The sequence below is a fragment of the Mixophyes fleayi genome, chromosome 8 (assembly GCF_038048845.1).
Source record: "Mixophyes fleayi isolate aMixFle1 chromosome 8, aMixFle1.hap1, whole genome shotgun sequence".
Classification (NCBI taxonomy): Eukaryota; Metazoa; Chordata; class Amphibia; order Anura; family Limnodynastidae; genus Mixophyes; species Mixophyes fleayi.
Window position 1 is genome coordinate 113,292,333 of NC_134409.1, and position 12,063 is coordinate 113,304,395.

Sequence of the window (12,063 nt, forward strand, 5' to 3'; positions counted from 1 at the left end):
CCTCAGAACTTTTAATTAAAAACAAAGAAAAAAGTAAACCAACCTACCACTAGTTTTTATATTATTTTGTCATTACCACACAATAAAGGCTAAAGTATCTTCTTCTTATTATTGTAGAAATGTAAGGCGCCACAGTGCTCCACAACACCGTACAGAAAGAAAAACAGGATATGCATAAAACAGGGACATAAACAGGTAGACAAAATGCAGACATGAAAACAAAGGATATGGAGGATCTTCCCACATTATCTTGTCCATAGCTTTGTGCTGAGGTAAACACGATCATACACCTTCCCACTACCAACATATACAAGTCTGACACTTTGTGGTGCAGGGATTACTTACACTGGTCACTTTCCGATATATTTGAGCAGCGTTCTGACATTCGGAGTACGGGTATTCCGAGGTGGCCATCTCTAACATGCACATTCCAAAAGCATAAACATCCACAGACTCGTCGTAGTGCTCCTCGTACATTTCAGGTGCCATGAACTCTGGGGTCCCTGCAGGTAAAGCAACCACAACAAGAAGAACCACAGATATTTATTATATAAGAGGCTTCAACATCAACGGCTAGAAATGTAAAAAAAAATAAAAAATATATATATGTTTTTTTTCTTCTTTTTTTTTTTTTTTTTATCTATATCATATATATATATATATATATATATATATATATATATATATATATATATATATATATATATATATATATATATATATATATATATATATATATATATAATATCTGAGGGTGGGTAATTCAATTGCTGGTAATGTGTCGCGCGGACATCAACGCGATGTCCGGATGCGCACATTGGCAGAGATTTCTGCCATATTTACTTATTTGGGAGTCCTTTCATTTCACAATTACAAACAGACTAGGGGCCTGATTCATTAAGGATCTTAACTTGAGAAACTTCTTATTTCAGTCTCCTGGGCAAGACCATGTTACAATGCAAGGGGTGCAAATTAGTATTCTGTTTTGCACATAAGTTAAATACTGACTGTTTTTTTATGTAGCACACAAATACTTGATAGCTTATTCGTACACTGAAATTTAAAGTTGATATTTGTGTGCTACATGAAAAAACAGACAGTATTTATCTTATGTGCAAAACAGAATACTAATTTGCACCCCTTGCATTGTAACATGGTCTTGTCCAGGAGACTGAAATAAGAAGTTTCTCAAGTTAAGATCCTTAATGAATCAGGCCCCAGATTTGGATCAACAAGACTATTACCCATGAACAAAGCAGATAAAGGCTAAATTATCTAAAATTAAAGTATCTAAATTTGTTTGACAAAAGTTTTCCTCTGATATTGAGTCCCTATTTAACATCATTAACAATTGGTTTATTTTTTCTTAAGAAAGGAAAGAATGTATTACCTATTACACTTTTGGCAAAAGAAGCTCGTTTCAGAGTAGCCAACCCAAGATCTCCAATTTTCACAGAGCCAGTTGGCCCAGTAATGAATATGTTGTCACATTTTAAGTCCCGATGGATGATAGGTGGTGTTCGCGTGTGAAGAAAGTGCAAACCTTTCAATATCTGCCGACACCAACTGCGCAAAACCTTTGGCTTCATCACCTTAAATCTCTTCAAGTATCTGAAGTGAAAAGGACACATGGGACCATCAGAATAGGAACACAAGTTTTGCGTACTCAGAAAAATGTCTACTCCTCATTGATTGCGAGTGGTAAATATTCTTGGAGAAATGGCAATTACATAGGGGAAAAACAGTCTTGTAGTAATGTGGTGCAAACAACTCCTTGGCCATAATACACATACTTATTCATTCTCTAGAGTGTCCTGAATTCGTGGCACTAGGAGTTCTTGGAAATGGTGCATTTTGACTAAAGCATAGATGTTAATTAGACCCATGTTAGCAAGGAGGTTTGCCATGTCTGTTCCTGCACTTATCAGTGACTCACTAAATTAACCTGAGCTCAAGTAGTTTTCTGATGTATAAGCAGCAATTTATATGTATTACTTTATGGAGTGCATGTTATTTTTATCAGTATATATGTAAGCAGAATATTGTCTCCCAGAAAAAAATTGGTCCTGACGACATCTATGATATTTTCTTGGGAACCCTATTTCATAGACAACCGAGGAGTATGATATATAAAGCTCTCTCTCTCTAATATACAATCAAAGCAGGAGGAGAAATGGCAGTATGGCATACAACCGTATACTGGGCCACTTTGGCAATATACTGTATATATCCATCCAACCCTTAACCCTTTCCATTTGTATAATTGGACACCAGAATCCTCTCCTCTGTAGAGGATACAATATCACTAAGATCTTACATTACACTCTCTCTCAATGGTACATTTTGCAGTATTTACACTCACGTCTTCAGTGTCCCTGATGTCATGAGCTCTGTAACCAGAACAATGCACTTCTTCCCCTTCAGACAGGACTCCCAGAAGTCATAAAACCTGACTATATTCGGGTGTTGCAAACCTTTCAACATCTCGGCCTCTTCTTTAAACCGTTGTCTCTCAAGTTTTGTTAGTTTACGATCCTGCAGAAGGCAAACAAAGAAGCAAAATGAGCCATTACATCAAATATTCCACCTTCAAAAGTGCTCCGTCAAGACAATTTAATCATCTGAAATCCATATATATCGTTTATTGGCAGAGTACAAGCAGATATTGTGCTGAACAGTATTGTTTTATTTCTTTTAAAGTTGCCAATATATCAATGCTGTTATAATAACATTATTTGTTATATGTACAAACATATTAATGTTATGGCATAATGACCTGCAGTCTATCTCAAATAGAAAAATTCTTAATTTAAATTTATGGATCAGAATGTTGCAGTAGGTACACACACACATATAGTGTGTGTGTGTGCGTGTGTGTATACACACACACACACACTATATGCAGAAATATTTATGGAAGTGCCCAAAAACGGATCATGGGACTAGACTATTCACATTAAGACTTTGTCAAGCTGTAGAAATTCCACCTAAAATATAATAACCGAGCACGGTGTCATATTTGCTATGTTTACCATTTACTTTTGTGGCAAAACTCATTAGCGTCAGTAGCACAGCATGATTAACATAATAAAATAAAAAAGATTGGGAGGCAAAGGAAGCAGAAACAGCTTTCCTGTGACAACACCCTGACAGCTATGGCACCTGTAATGTGATCTCAGCAGCACAATGCAATGAGCATATGGCAGAGAATCGGTGCCCAGAACTCTAGAAACAATCACTGTGGAGGGGCACCTGCGTACACAGAGCCCAGATTTCAAGTAAAATAACTTTACACACACTCCTTAGATTATTTTATTCCCATAAAAAGGCAACAAATGAATATAAAAAGATGATCAAGGACTCAATGGGGGGGGGGGATACAATTCTGTGCGACGTGCTGACGGACTTTACCGTGAAACTACCAAATACTACGGTAGAGGAATCTTCGATGATTTTTGCCAGATAGACTTCCAGATAGGTCTCCCGGACTCCTGAAAGAGCAGCCAATTCTCCCGCATTCTTTCCATTTGGGAGCGGCAATGACACGATTTGCGGTGAATCGCGTCATTTTGGCCCTGCCCCCACGACAAAACGTAGGTTTCGTCATGGGGCGGGGCCAAAATGACGCGATTCACCCCACCCACCCACCTTCCCCTCCGGGATCTACCACAGTCCAACAAATACAAAGTTGGCAAGTACGCCTTAACTTTCAAAAATGAATGGCCCAGGGACAACCACCTCTTTTCCAGCCCTCCCATGATACCATAAAGGCAACTGTACCATTATTCAGGCAATTCACAGGTCCCCTCATAATGCTGAATAATCAGATTCAATATAAAAGAACATATTAAGCCTATATCCTGAACATTTATGTAAAAAGAAAAAGTAAAATAACTTGACACTGATCCTTAACTGTATTAAATGACCTCAAAGGCTAATTCACACTTGATACGTAAAAAGTGAATTACAGGTTCAGTTATATCCGTTTAATACTTTGGAAGGGTTGATGTCAAGTTTAAACAACAGTTAATATTTTCCTTGGTCCACAGTATCTAGAAATTCAGAGGTTATGTGATTCATTCATTTAATCCAGACTGTTCTAGCACAGAGGCCTCAGTGGACAGATGCGTGTAGGTTTCACCAGCAAATTAAAGAGCCAATGTTTTCTCCTGGGAACACACGAGTGAAACAGGCAAAAGGTCTCCTCGAAAGAGCAACAAAATGGGTCTGCAGCCAGAAGTGCATTTTAGAAGCATCAACACAATTATATTAGTATCGACGACTGATCGGAATAACAATGAGAGAATATTTTAAGAACTATGAAAGAATTCCGAATGAATTACTCACTTCAGGGAAGAACAGGTTAGGAGGTACAACTTCCAGGAGTGTATGGAATTAAAGAGGCAATGTATTTAATCATTTCAGCTCTGATTAGATCTGAAACACACTAATCATCCAGTTAACGTTTTAACAGTTGTCTTTAGTGCACACAGTACAGTAACAAACATACACAGTGTATAAAATGCTTAACAGATGACAATTATAAACCCTTAATCTTAACACATTTATATACCTCCACATTGACTTGTTGGCAAAAGTTATTTACTAACAATACACTAATACACTATATACCCTTGGGACATCAGTACTTATACTATTTTGAATGAGCCCACTGTTGTCATTTATCCTTAAAGGGGATAATTATCCCAGAACCCAACCCTTCTGGGCTAATCACCACCACCATTTATTTATATAGCGCCACTAATTCCGCAGCGCTGTACAGAGAACTCACTCACATCAGTCCCTGCCCCATTGGAGCTTACAGTCTATATTCCCTGACATACACACACACACACAGACTAGGGTCAATTTTGATAGCAGCCAATTAACCTACTAGTATGTTTTTGGAGTGTGGGAGGAAACCAGAGTACCCGGAGGAAACCCACGCAAACACGGGGAGAACAAACAAACACCTCACAGATAAGGCCATGGTCGGGAATTGAACTCATGACCACAGTGCTGTGAGGCAGAAGTGCTAACCACTTAGCCACCGTGCTGTCCAAATGGTAATGCATCACAAGCCAGCCATCAGGTATGGTACTTGCACCAAACCTAAGCAGACACTTCTAAGGGAACGGCTTCCAAACGCTTCACTACAATCAATGTAAGCTCCATCAACCTTGCCTATCGACTGTACGCTGTTCTCCTGCAAAATCAAAGGCTGCACCAGACGCAGGACCACGGTACCTACACGTGCACCACGTGGCTGCTCATACCAATCGGGGCAGCACCAGCACCCATCTCGGATAACAGAGATCATGCAACACGCAGTTCACAAACGTTGGAGTCTGCACCAGACCTTGGCATCAGAGACGAGGGGAGCACCTTCCCCTTATCGCAGACAGGCCAACTCCAGAACCAGCCAATGTACTCCAGATCCAACAGCAGGGAATGGGAGGGAGGGCAGCTTTCCTGAATCAAAGAGAACTAGATGACTCCTCCCTGAGGTTTAATAGCCTGCCCCACTAAGCCTGCCCCACTAAGCCTGCCACTTGTGACACTCACATAGGTGGAACTATATCGTCCCCACTAGTTATGTACACAAACCTCAGCTTTTAATCTCTTTCAGGCTTAATCCATCCCTCAGTCCTAATTATCACATTGTCATTTACTTTGGGTTTGTAGTAGTCAATATTTACTTTTGATATATACTATAGATAGCATACTGTAATGACTCCCAATCTCCGGTGACTAATAAACAATACCTATATTCCAGTTAAATACTTCCCTGGTTGGCTTGTGGAGCGGCTAAGAGCCTGCACAATTATTTGGTGATGCTGTACTTGTATTGATCTCCAATTACCTGTAGGAGTTCAGAGTATGACAGAGAATGGAGCACTGTGAGCCAATAACAACATTAGCTGCTAGCAGCTTTGTGCCCTATGGAAGAGCAAGCTTTGAATTGAAACACAGAGACAAATGCAGGCACCACAGCCTGTAGGCACACATGCTCTAGTCTAGACCTGGACAACTTGTTGTGAAACTACAAACACCAACATGCTTTTTCAGACAACAGCCAGCCGATAGCTGGCAGGGTATGCTGGGACTTGTAGTTTCAAACACCTGGAGAGCCACAGGTTGTCCAGGCTTGCTCTAGCTAGCTGCAGTGCTCTAGACACACGTTATCAGCCAACACACACAAAATTCTGCTGCCAATCACTGCACAAGACCAATTTCCTGTAGGGGTGCCAGGGGCAGTGGCGGATCTAGACAACTGCTTTACCCCGGGCGATTTTAGGGGGGGGGGGGGGGATTTAGGCCCCGCCCCCTTTCTGATTTTCTGATTTCTAAGGCTGCCGGCGGCTGCACACTATGTGCAGGTCCGCTCGGCAGTGACAGTGTGCTGCCCCGCTGCTCTGATTGTGTTTAAAACACAATTAAGAGCAGCCGAGCAGCACACTGTCACTGCTGAACGGACCTGCACATAGTGTGCAGCCGCCAGCAAGCCCCCCCCCCCCCCCTAGATCCGCCACTGGGCAGGGGTATGTATCTCCCAAACATTCAGCTAGTTGGGAAGTAGTTCTACAGCTAAATATTTAATATGCATGGACATCTCCTTTAAGCATATTAAAAAAATGTGCATTTTAAAATGATAGGCCAATAGAAATTACATTAACAAAGACTATTTTAAATCCTCACCATAACACCTTTATAGAGCTTCCTTCAGAGACTGTATAATAAGATGTCAACATCAAACCTTTATAAAACAAAATAAAAGAATCATCCTTTGCAGAGGATTCAGATAACCTTAGGTATCGAATATCTCTGCTTTGGATTTCCGAAGAAATGTGATTTTAATGAAAAAAACCTTCAATTCAATAATGACAGACATGGTTGGGCAAATGTAAAACAACGTTTATATTTCCTTTTAGGACAATATAGCTTTGACTTAAGATGTAATACTGTGCTTATTCTGTGTATAATTCAAAGTACCAGCACTATAAACCGTGTCCCTGGACTGTATTACGGCCAGCAACCTGCAATCAATTCTCACCTTTTACAACTATCCGGTCCTTTGTAAATTGAGATTTCAGTAACAAACGACAGAGAGACTCATCCTAAAGACACAATTTAGGCACGAGGGATTAAATCTTCAATGTTCTTCCACCACACGATGTACAGTGTCAGTGTACACGCGTCATATACAAGTTTAATTGCTGTTACAAAAGAGAGAATATTGCATCCAGTGCTTGAGCTCAAATCCAATCTCCCAGGACTTTCTCCAACAAGGAAATCACTGGGGAGGTTATGACTCTCTAGAAAACAATCTTCATTATCCTGTTTCTGGTTTATTGCTTCTACAATCCTGCATGTCAGCCCAAATGCTGCATTATTGAAAGGGATTTGCAAAAGAGCTCATTATAAGAATTTAAAAAAAATATATATACATACATATATATACATACACATACATATACATACATCCAGCAGGAGTGTGCCTAAAATTAAGCAATCTCAGCAGCAGGATGGAGTAAGGGGGAAATAAACTTGCAGTGACCAATATAGAAACATAATGTCTTCTTGCTTCCAATCCCTGGATTAATGGATCCTGCTTTGACAGAAGACATGATCAGTGACAGCTTAAAGCAACTGATTAAAAGTCAGCCTTGTGTTCTATCCAGCCATACTAAAGAACCCTGGATGGATAGAGCCAGTCTAGGCCAGCGGTGGGCAACAGGCGGCCCAGCAAGCCTTTACCTGCAGCCATCAGCTCTGTGCTCCTAAAAATGACTTATTCTCTACTGTTATAAAGCAGACTGAATAGAAACAGCAGGCTCCAGTCACATGACCTCCTCTGCACACTGTAGTGAGGTCACACATCACAACCAATCAGAAGAGGAGTAGGGGTTGGTGCAGTGTGTTCTGAACCATGTGCTCTCCTTACTTTGTGGGCTGTGGCTGTACAGACAAGTATTTCTAGACACATGGAGGTTGTGGGAGAGGCATGTGGTTTGGTGGAATTTTGGAGCAAGTGAGGGGCATGTAGGGATGAGTGATGTGGGGGTATCAAGGTCATTGTGGGACATTTTAAATTGAGAAAATTAAAGGTAATGTGTGGCCCTTTTGAAGGTTGGAGGGCTGCACATGCGGCCCTTGAAGTATATCGGGTTGTCTATTACTGGTGTAGGCTGTGAGCCCCAGGTGTAAGGAATACCCCCTGTTTGTTACAGGGGGGGCGGGGGGCAGGGGAAAAAAAAAAAAAAAGAGTGGGAGGGGCAGTCTAGGAGTGGCCAAGACTTTTAATATCCTCTAACACATGATAATAATACTTCACTAGACACACAAACAAAGCCCCTTATGCCAAGTTTTTCAATATGAGCAGCACCCTTGTGCTCCAAGAATTTTGCAGTAAACAGCAAGACATTTCTCCTAGCTCACTGAAATATAAAGACAGCGATTCACTCCAAGCTCATTTAGCTCTTATCGAGCTAATAAACGCACCACTATCTTTAAATGAGGAAAGTCTGAGCCCTATTCCCGCCATGGTTTATTTTCTTAAATGTCTCTATTACAATCTAGCACATATAATGCATAAAGTGACTATTTCTCTTCTGCAATCTTAAAATTAAACCACAAAATCACCATGCAAATTAGATTTCAGTGGGCTATTATTCAACCGCAACCCTCACTTCCCTAATGTCAGAAGGTTAAACCTTGTCATGTGATCTCTCTGAACGGTCTACGTATGGCATTGAGTCTATGTAGATAGAGGGTAGATGGTCATTGCGGGTGAATACTGCCGTGCTTGTTGATGATGGTGATAGTTTAACAAGTTTTTTGATTTGAAATTGACAGTTTACATATGTATTATTTAAAATAGCAGGAAACAGGGTTTAGTTCTGCCACCACTAAGATTTTAAACATGCTCCTAACAGATTGACCTTTTATTAACTTTGTTTAGTTGGCAAAAAGGACACAATGCCTCACACACATTATCATAATTCAATTATATAGCGCCACTAACTCCGCAGCGCTGTACAGAGAATATATATGTCACACACATCAGTCCCTGCCCCTATGGAGCTTACAGTCTAAATTCTCTAATACACACACACCAGGGCCGTCTTAACAACATTATGGGCCCCCGGGCAAAGCAGTGCACTGGGGCCCCTAGATATAGATATAGATATATAGATGTATACAGATACAAATATAGATATATATAGAAATAGAGATAGAGAGATGTACTTGCTCAGTGACCCTTGAAGGTGTTTTTTTGCAGGTTTTTTTCTTTTGCAGGATTATTCATTCTCATTAAGGGCCGTGCCTATGGGACCCCCTTGCCCGTGGGGCCAACGGGCAGCTGCCCATCGTGCCCAATGGAAAAGATGGCCCTGACACACACACACACACATACTAGGGGCAATTTAATAGCAGCCAATTAACCTGCCAGTATGTTTTTGGAGTGTGGGAGGAAACCCACGCAAACACGGGGAGAACATATAAATTCCACACAGATAAGGCCATGGTCAGGAATCGAACTCATGACCTCAGCGCTGTAAGGCAGAAGTGTTAACCACAAAGCCACCGTGCAATTTCACAGTTTAAGGCTAGTTAACACTTCTGGGGCTAAAATTTTGTGCCTAGTATTGCTCCAATATACAACTCCCCCCCCCCCCCCCTTCCCGTTTTCAGGGACACAATATTTAAATGAGATTGACAGGGAATGAGGAATGAGACTGCAGAATGAGGAAATTATGCCTAGAATTTCAATGGGAGGCAAGCTGCATTTTCCAATCACACATTATACAGTACAAGTGCATTTATAGGTGCATTTTAACTAATAAAATAAAAATAAACATTCAAATCTACATATTAAAAAAAAAAAAAAAAAAAAGCCTCACTTCTTCCCAAAGTGTAACACTTTTTAATATTATGACTTTTCTAAGAGAAAGTAGTATATTTGTCATTTTTCTTAACATACAGCATATAGAATAATGAACAGTCCTTTTAAAAAAGGTCACGTATCCAGCGGGACTCGAGGATTATAGGAGACTGGCAGCGGCATTCTACCAGAGAACTGCATCGCATCCATCACTTGCCAGCGTGGCACTCTGGGCATGCGTTCAGGGCAGTAATGGCCCAGAGCAGTCACGTTAATTCTGAAGTGTTATCCATTTGCGAACATTAATATAAATCTTGAAACACTTCCAGAAAACAGCTGATATGCTGATTATCCAAACAACGGTCTACTCCATAATAATAGATCCTCTGCTGACAAGCAGATGTACAAAAAGCATCCAGAAACATCAGTAATATTGATCAGTATTTTGGCAAGACATAAATCTCTTCCCTTAGGAAAGCTTCCTCCCCCACTAAATTATAACAATATTTTAATTTATTTAGAAAAAACGGTCCCTGGAGCTGTGTATTTTACTGTGGGTCAGGACCCACAACATGGAGGAAGATTGGGTTTGTGGATACACAAATATCAAGTAAAGGGTTAGGTCATACTAGAGGTCCACACTATGAAGCAAAGGTTTATGAAAATGGACCACCATAATACACAACAGCGTACCTACGTAAAATGCACTTGCCTTGAGTTACCAATAGATAGGCTGACAAATTACTGAATAATCCACCACGCAATTAAGGGAACACAGATTCTGGAAACCTACCAAAAAATTTAATTGTTTTAACTTTTTCTATATGTGTTTAGTCCAAGTTACACCATCGTTTCCTACTCTCCTGGAATGTCCAAAAGACTCCAGGGGACAAATTTATCAAGCTGCGGGTTCAAAAAAAGTGGAGATGTTGCCTATAGCAACCAATCAGATTCTAGCTGTTATTTTGTAGAATGTACTAAATAAATGATAACTAGAATCTGATTGGTTGCTATAGGCAACATTTTCACTTTTTCAAATTCGCATCTTAATAAACTTACCCCAGGATTAACATTAGACCTCCCAGACTCCTGGAAACGCTGGGCAATTCTCCTACATGCCTGCAAAATGGGTGAAGACTTGCCGCTGTGATACAAATCAGTCCTGTTCTTAACTACCCTCCTGATGATGCAAATAGTGTCAAAAAGTCACACCCACCTCATGTTATACATTCAGGAAGTGAGATATGAAAAGTGGGCAAGTATGAGTACCACACTGCATCACAATTACACGTATAATGAGATTTTTATTAGTTTTATTGGTCACTTTTTCATCCAATTTAAAAAGAAAAAAGGAACACAGAACTTAGACAGGATTCAGGTAAAAATCTTGTTTAGATTGGTGGATACCAGGTTTTCGGACTTAAAATTACAAAAAAGGCATTTCTTGCACATTTTAAAGCCTATTAAACACCACATCTAAAGTTTTGGGAGTACTTTGCATTGAACAAGAAAGAAGCATGCTTATGAAAAATAGAGCATGCTTTGCTACATCATAGCTCAAGCATCTTAAGTAAATGAATCCTTAGAAAATAGTTTTAGATTTTTAAAGATGCTGGAAACAAAATGTCAATGTAAACAAGCCCCAGAAGAAAAGACTAAAATTTAGCACAGACCAAGCTGTTTGTATGACTAATATAAGTACATGGGGGCAGTGGTAAGAAAGGCCCACTAGGTGATCAATTAGTGTGCCAAAGTTACTGAATTTATATGCCCAAATTAGTTGTATGTATAATACGTAGACTAAAGTTCTAGGATACACAAGCTAGTAAAACCCTGATAATACACAGCTGCAATGTCACACGGGGTTCTCTTTTTCCCCTCTTGGACTTAAACTGGCCACACATGGTTCAATCTGGTTGCTGGTCCGGATCTTGACCACTTGAGCGCATCACAAAATTGAACAAAGGAAGGTGCAAACACCAGTGACAACACAGGTGAAAAGTGAATACGGTGCATGCAGTGGTTAACAAACACTTGTACCTGCATTAGGGGAGGTCAATAGAAGACACTTCATTGACATTCGACGTTGAATGCCAAAAATGGCGAAGGCAGCATCCCAAGAACCACGCACTTTGTAATGCAAACGCTCTGCTCTCGGCCACAAATAGGAATGTGAG

At 40.2% G+C, this 12,063-nt stretch overlaps 1 protein-coding gene across 7 annotated transcripts in view; it reads right to left on the minus strand.

Moving 5' to 3' along the window:
* Positions 1 to 12,063, minus strand: part of WNK2 (WNK lysine deficient protein kinase 2) — a 110,013-nt gene that overhangs the window by 62,062 nt on the left and 35,888 nt on the right. For all 7 annotated transcript variants that reach the window (XM_075183197.1, XM_075183202.1, XM_075183198.1 and 4 more), the window contains exons 3-5: positions 2,363 to 2,535; positions 1,391 to 1,611; positions 346 to 503 (exon numbers count right to left, since the gene is read on the minus strand). In XM_075183197.1, the coding sequence (XP_075039298.1) occupies positions 346 to 503; positions 1,391 to 1,611; positions 2,363 to 2,535 (552 nt within the window). The remainder of the gene's footprint in view (positions 1 to 345; positions 504 to 1,390; positions 1,612 to 2,362; positions 2,536 to 12,063) is intronic.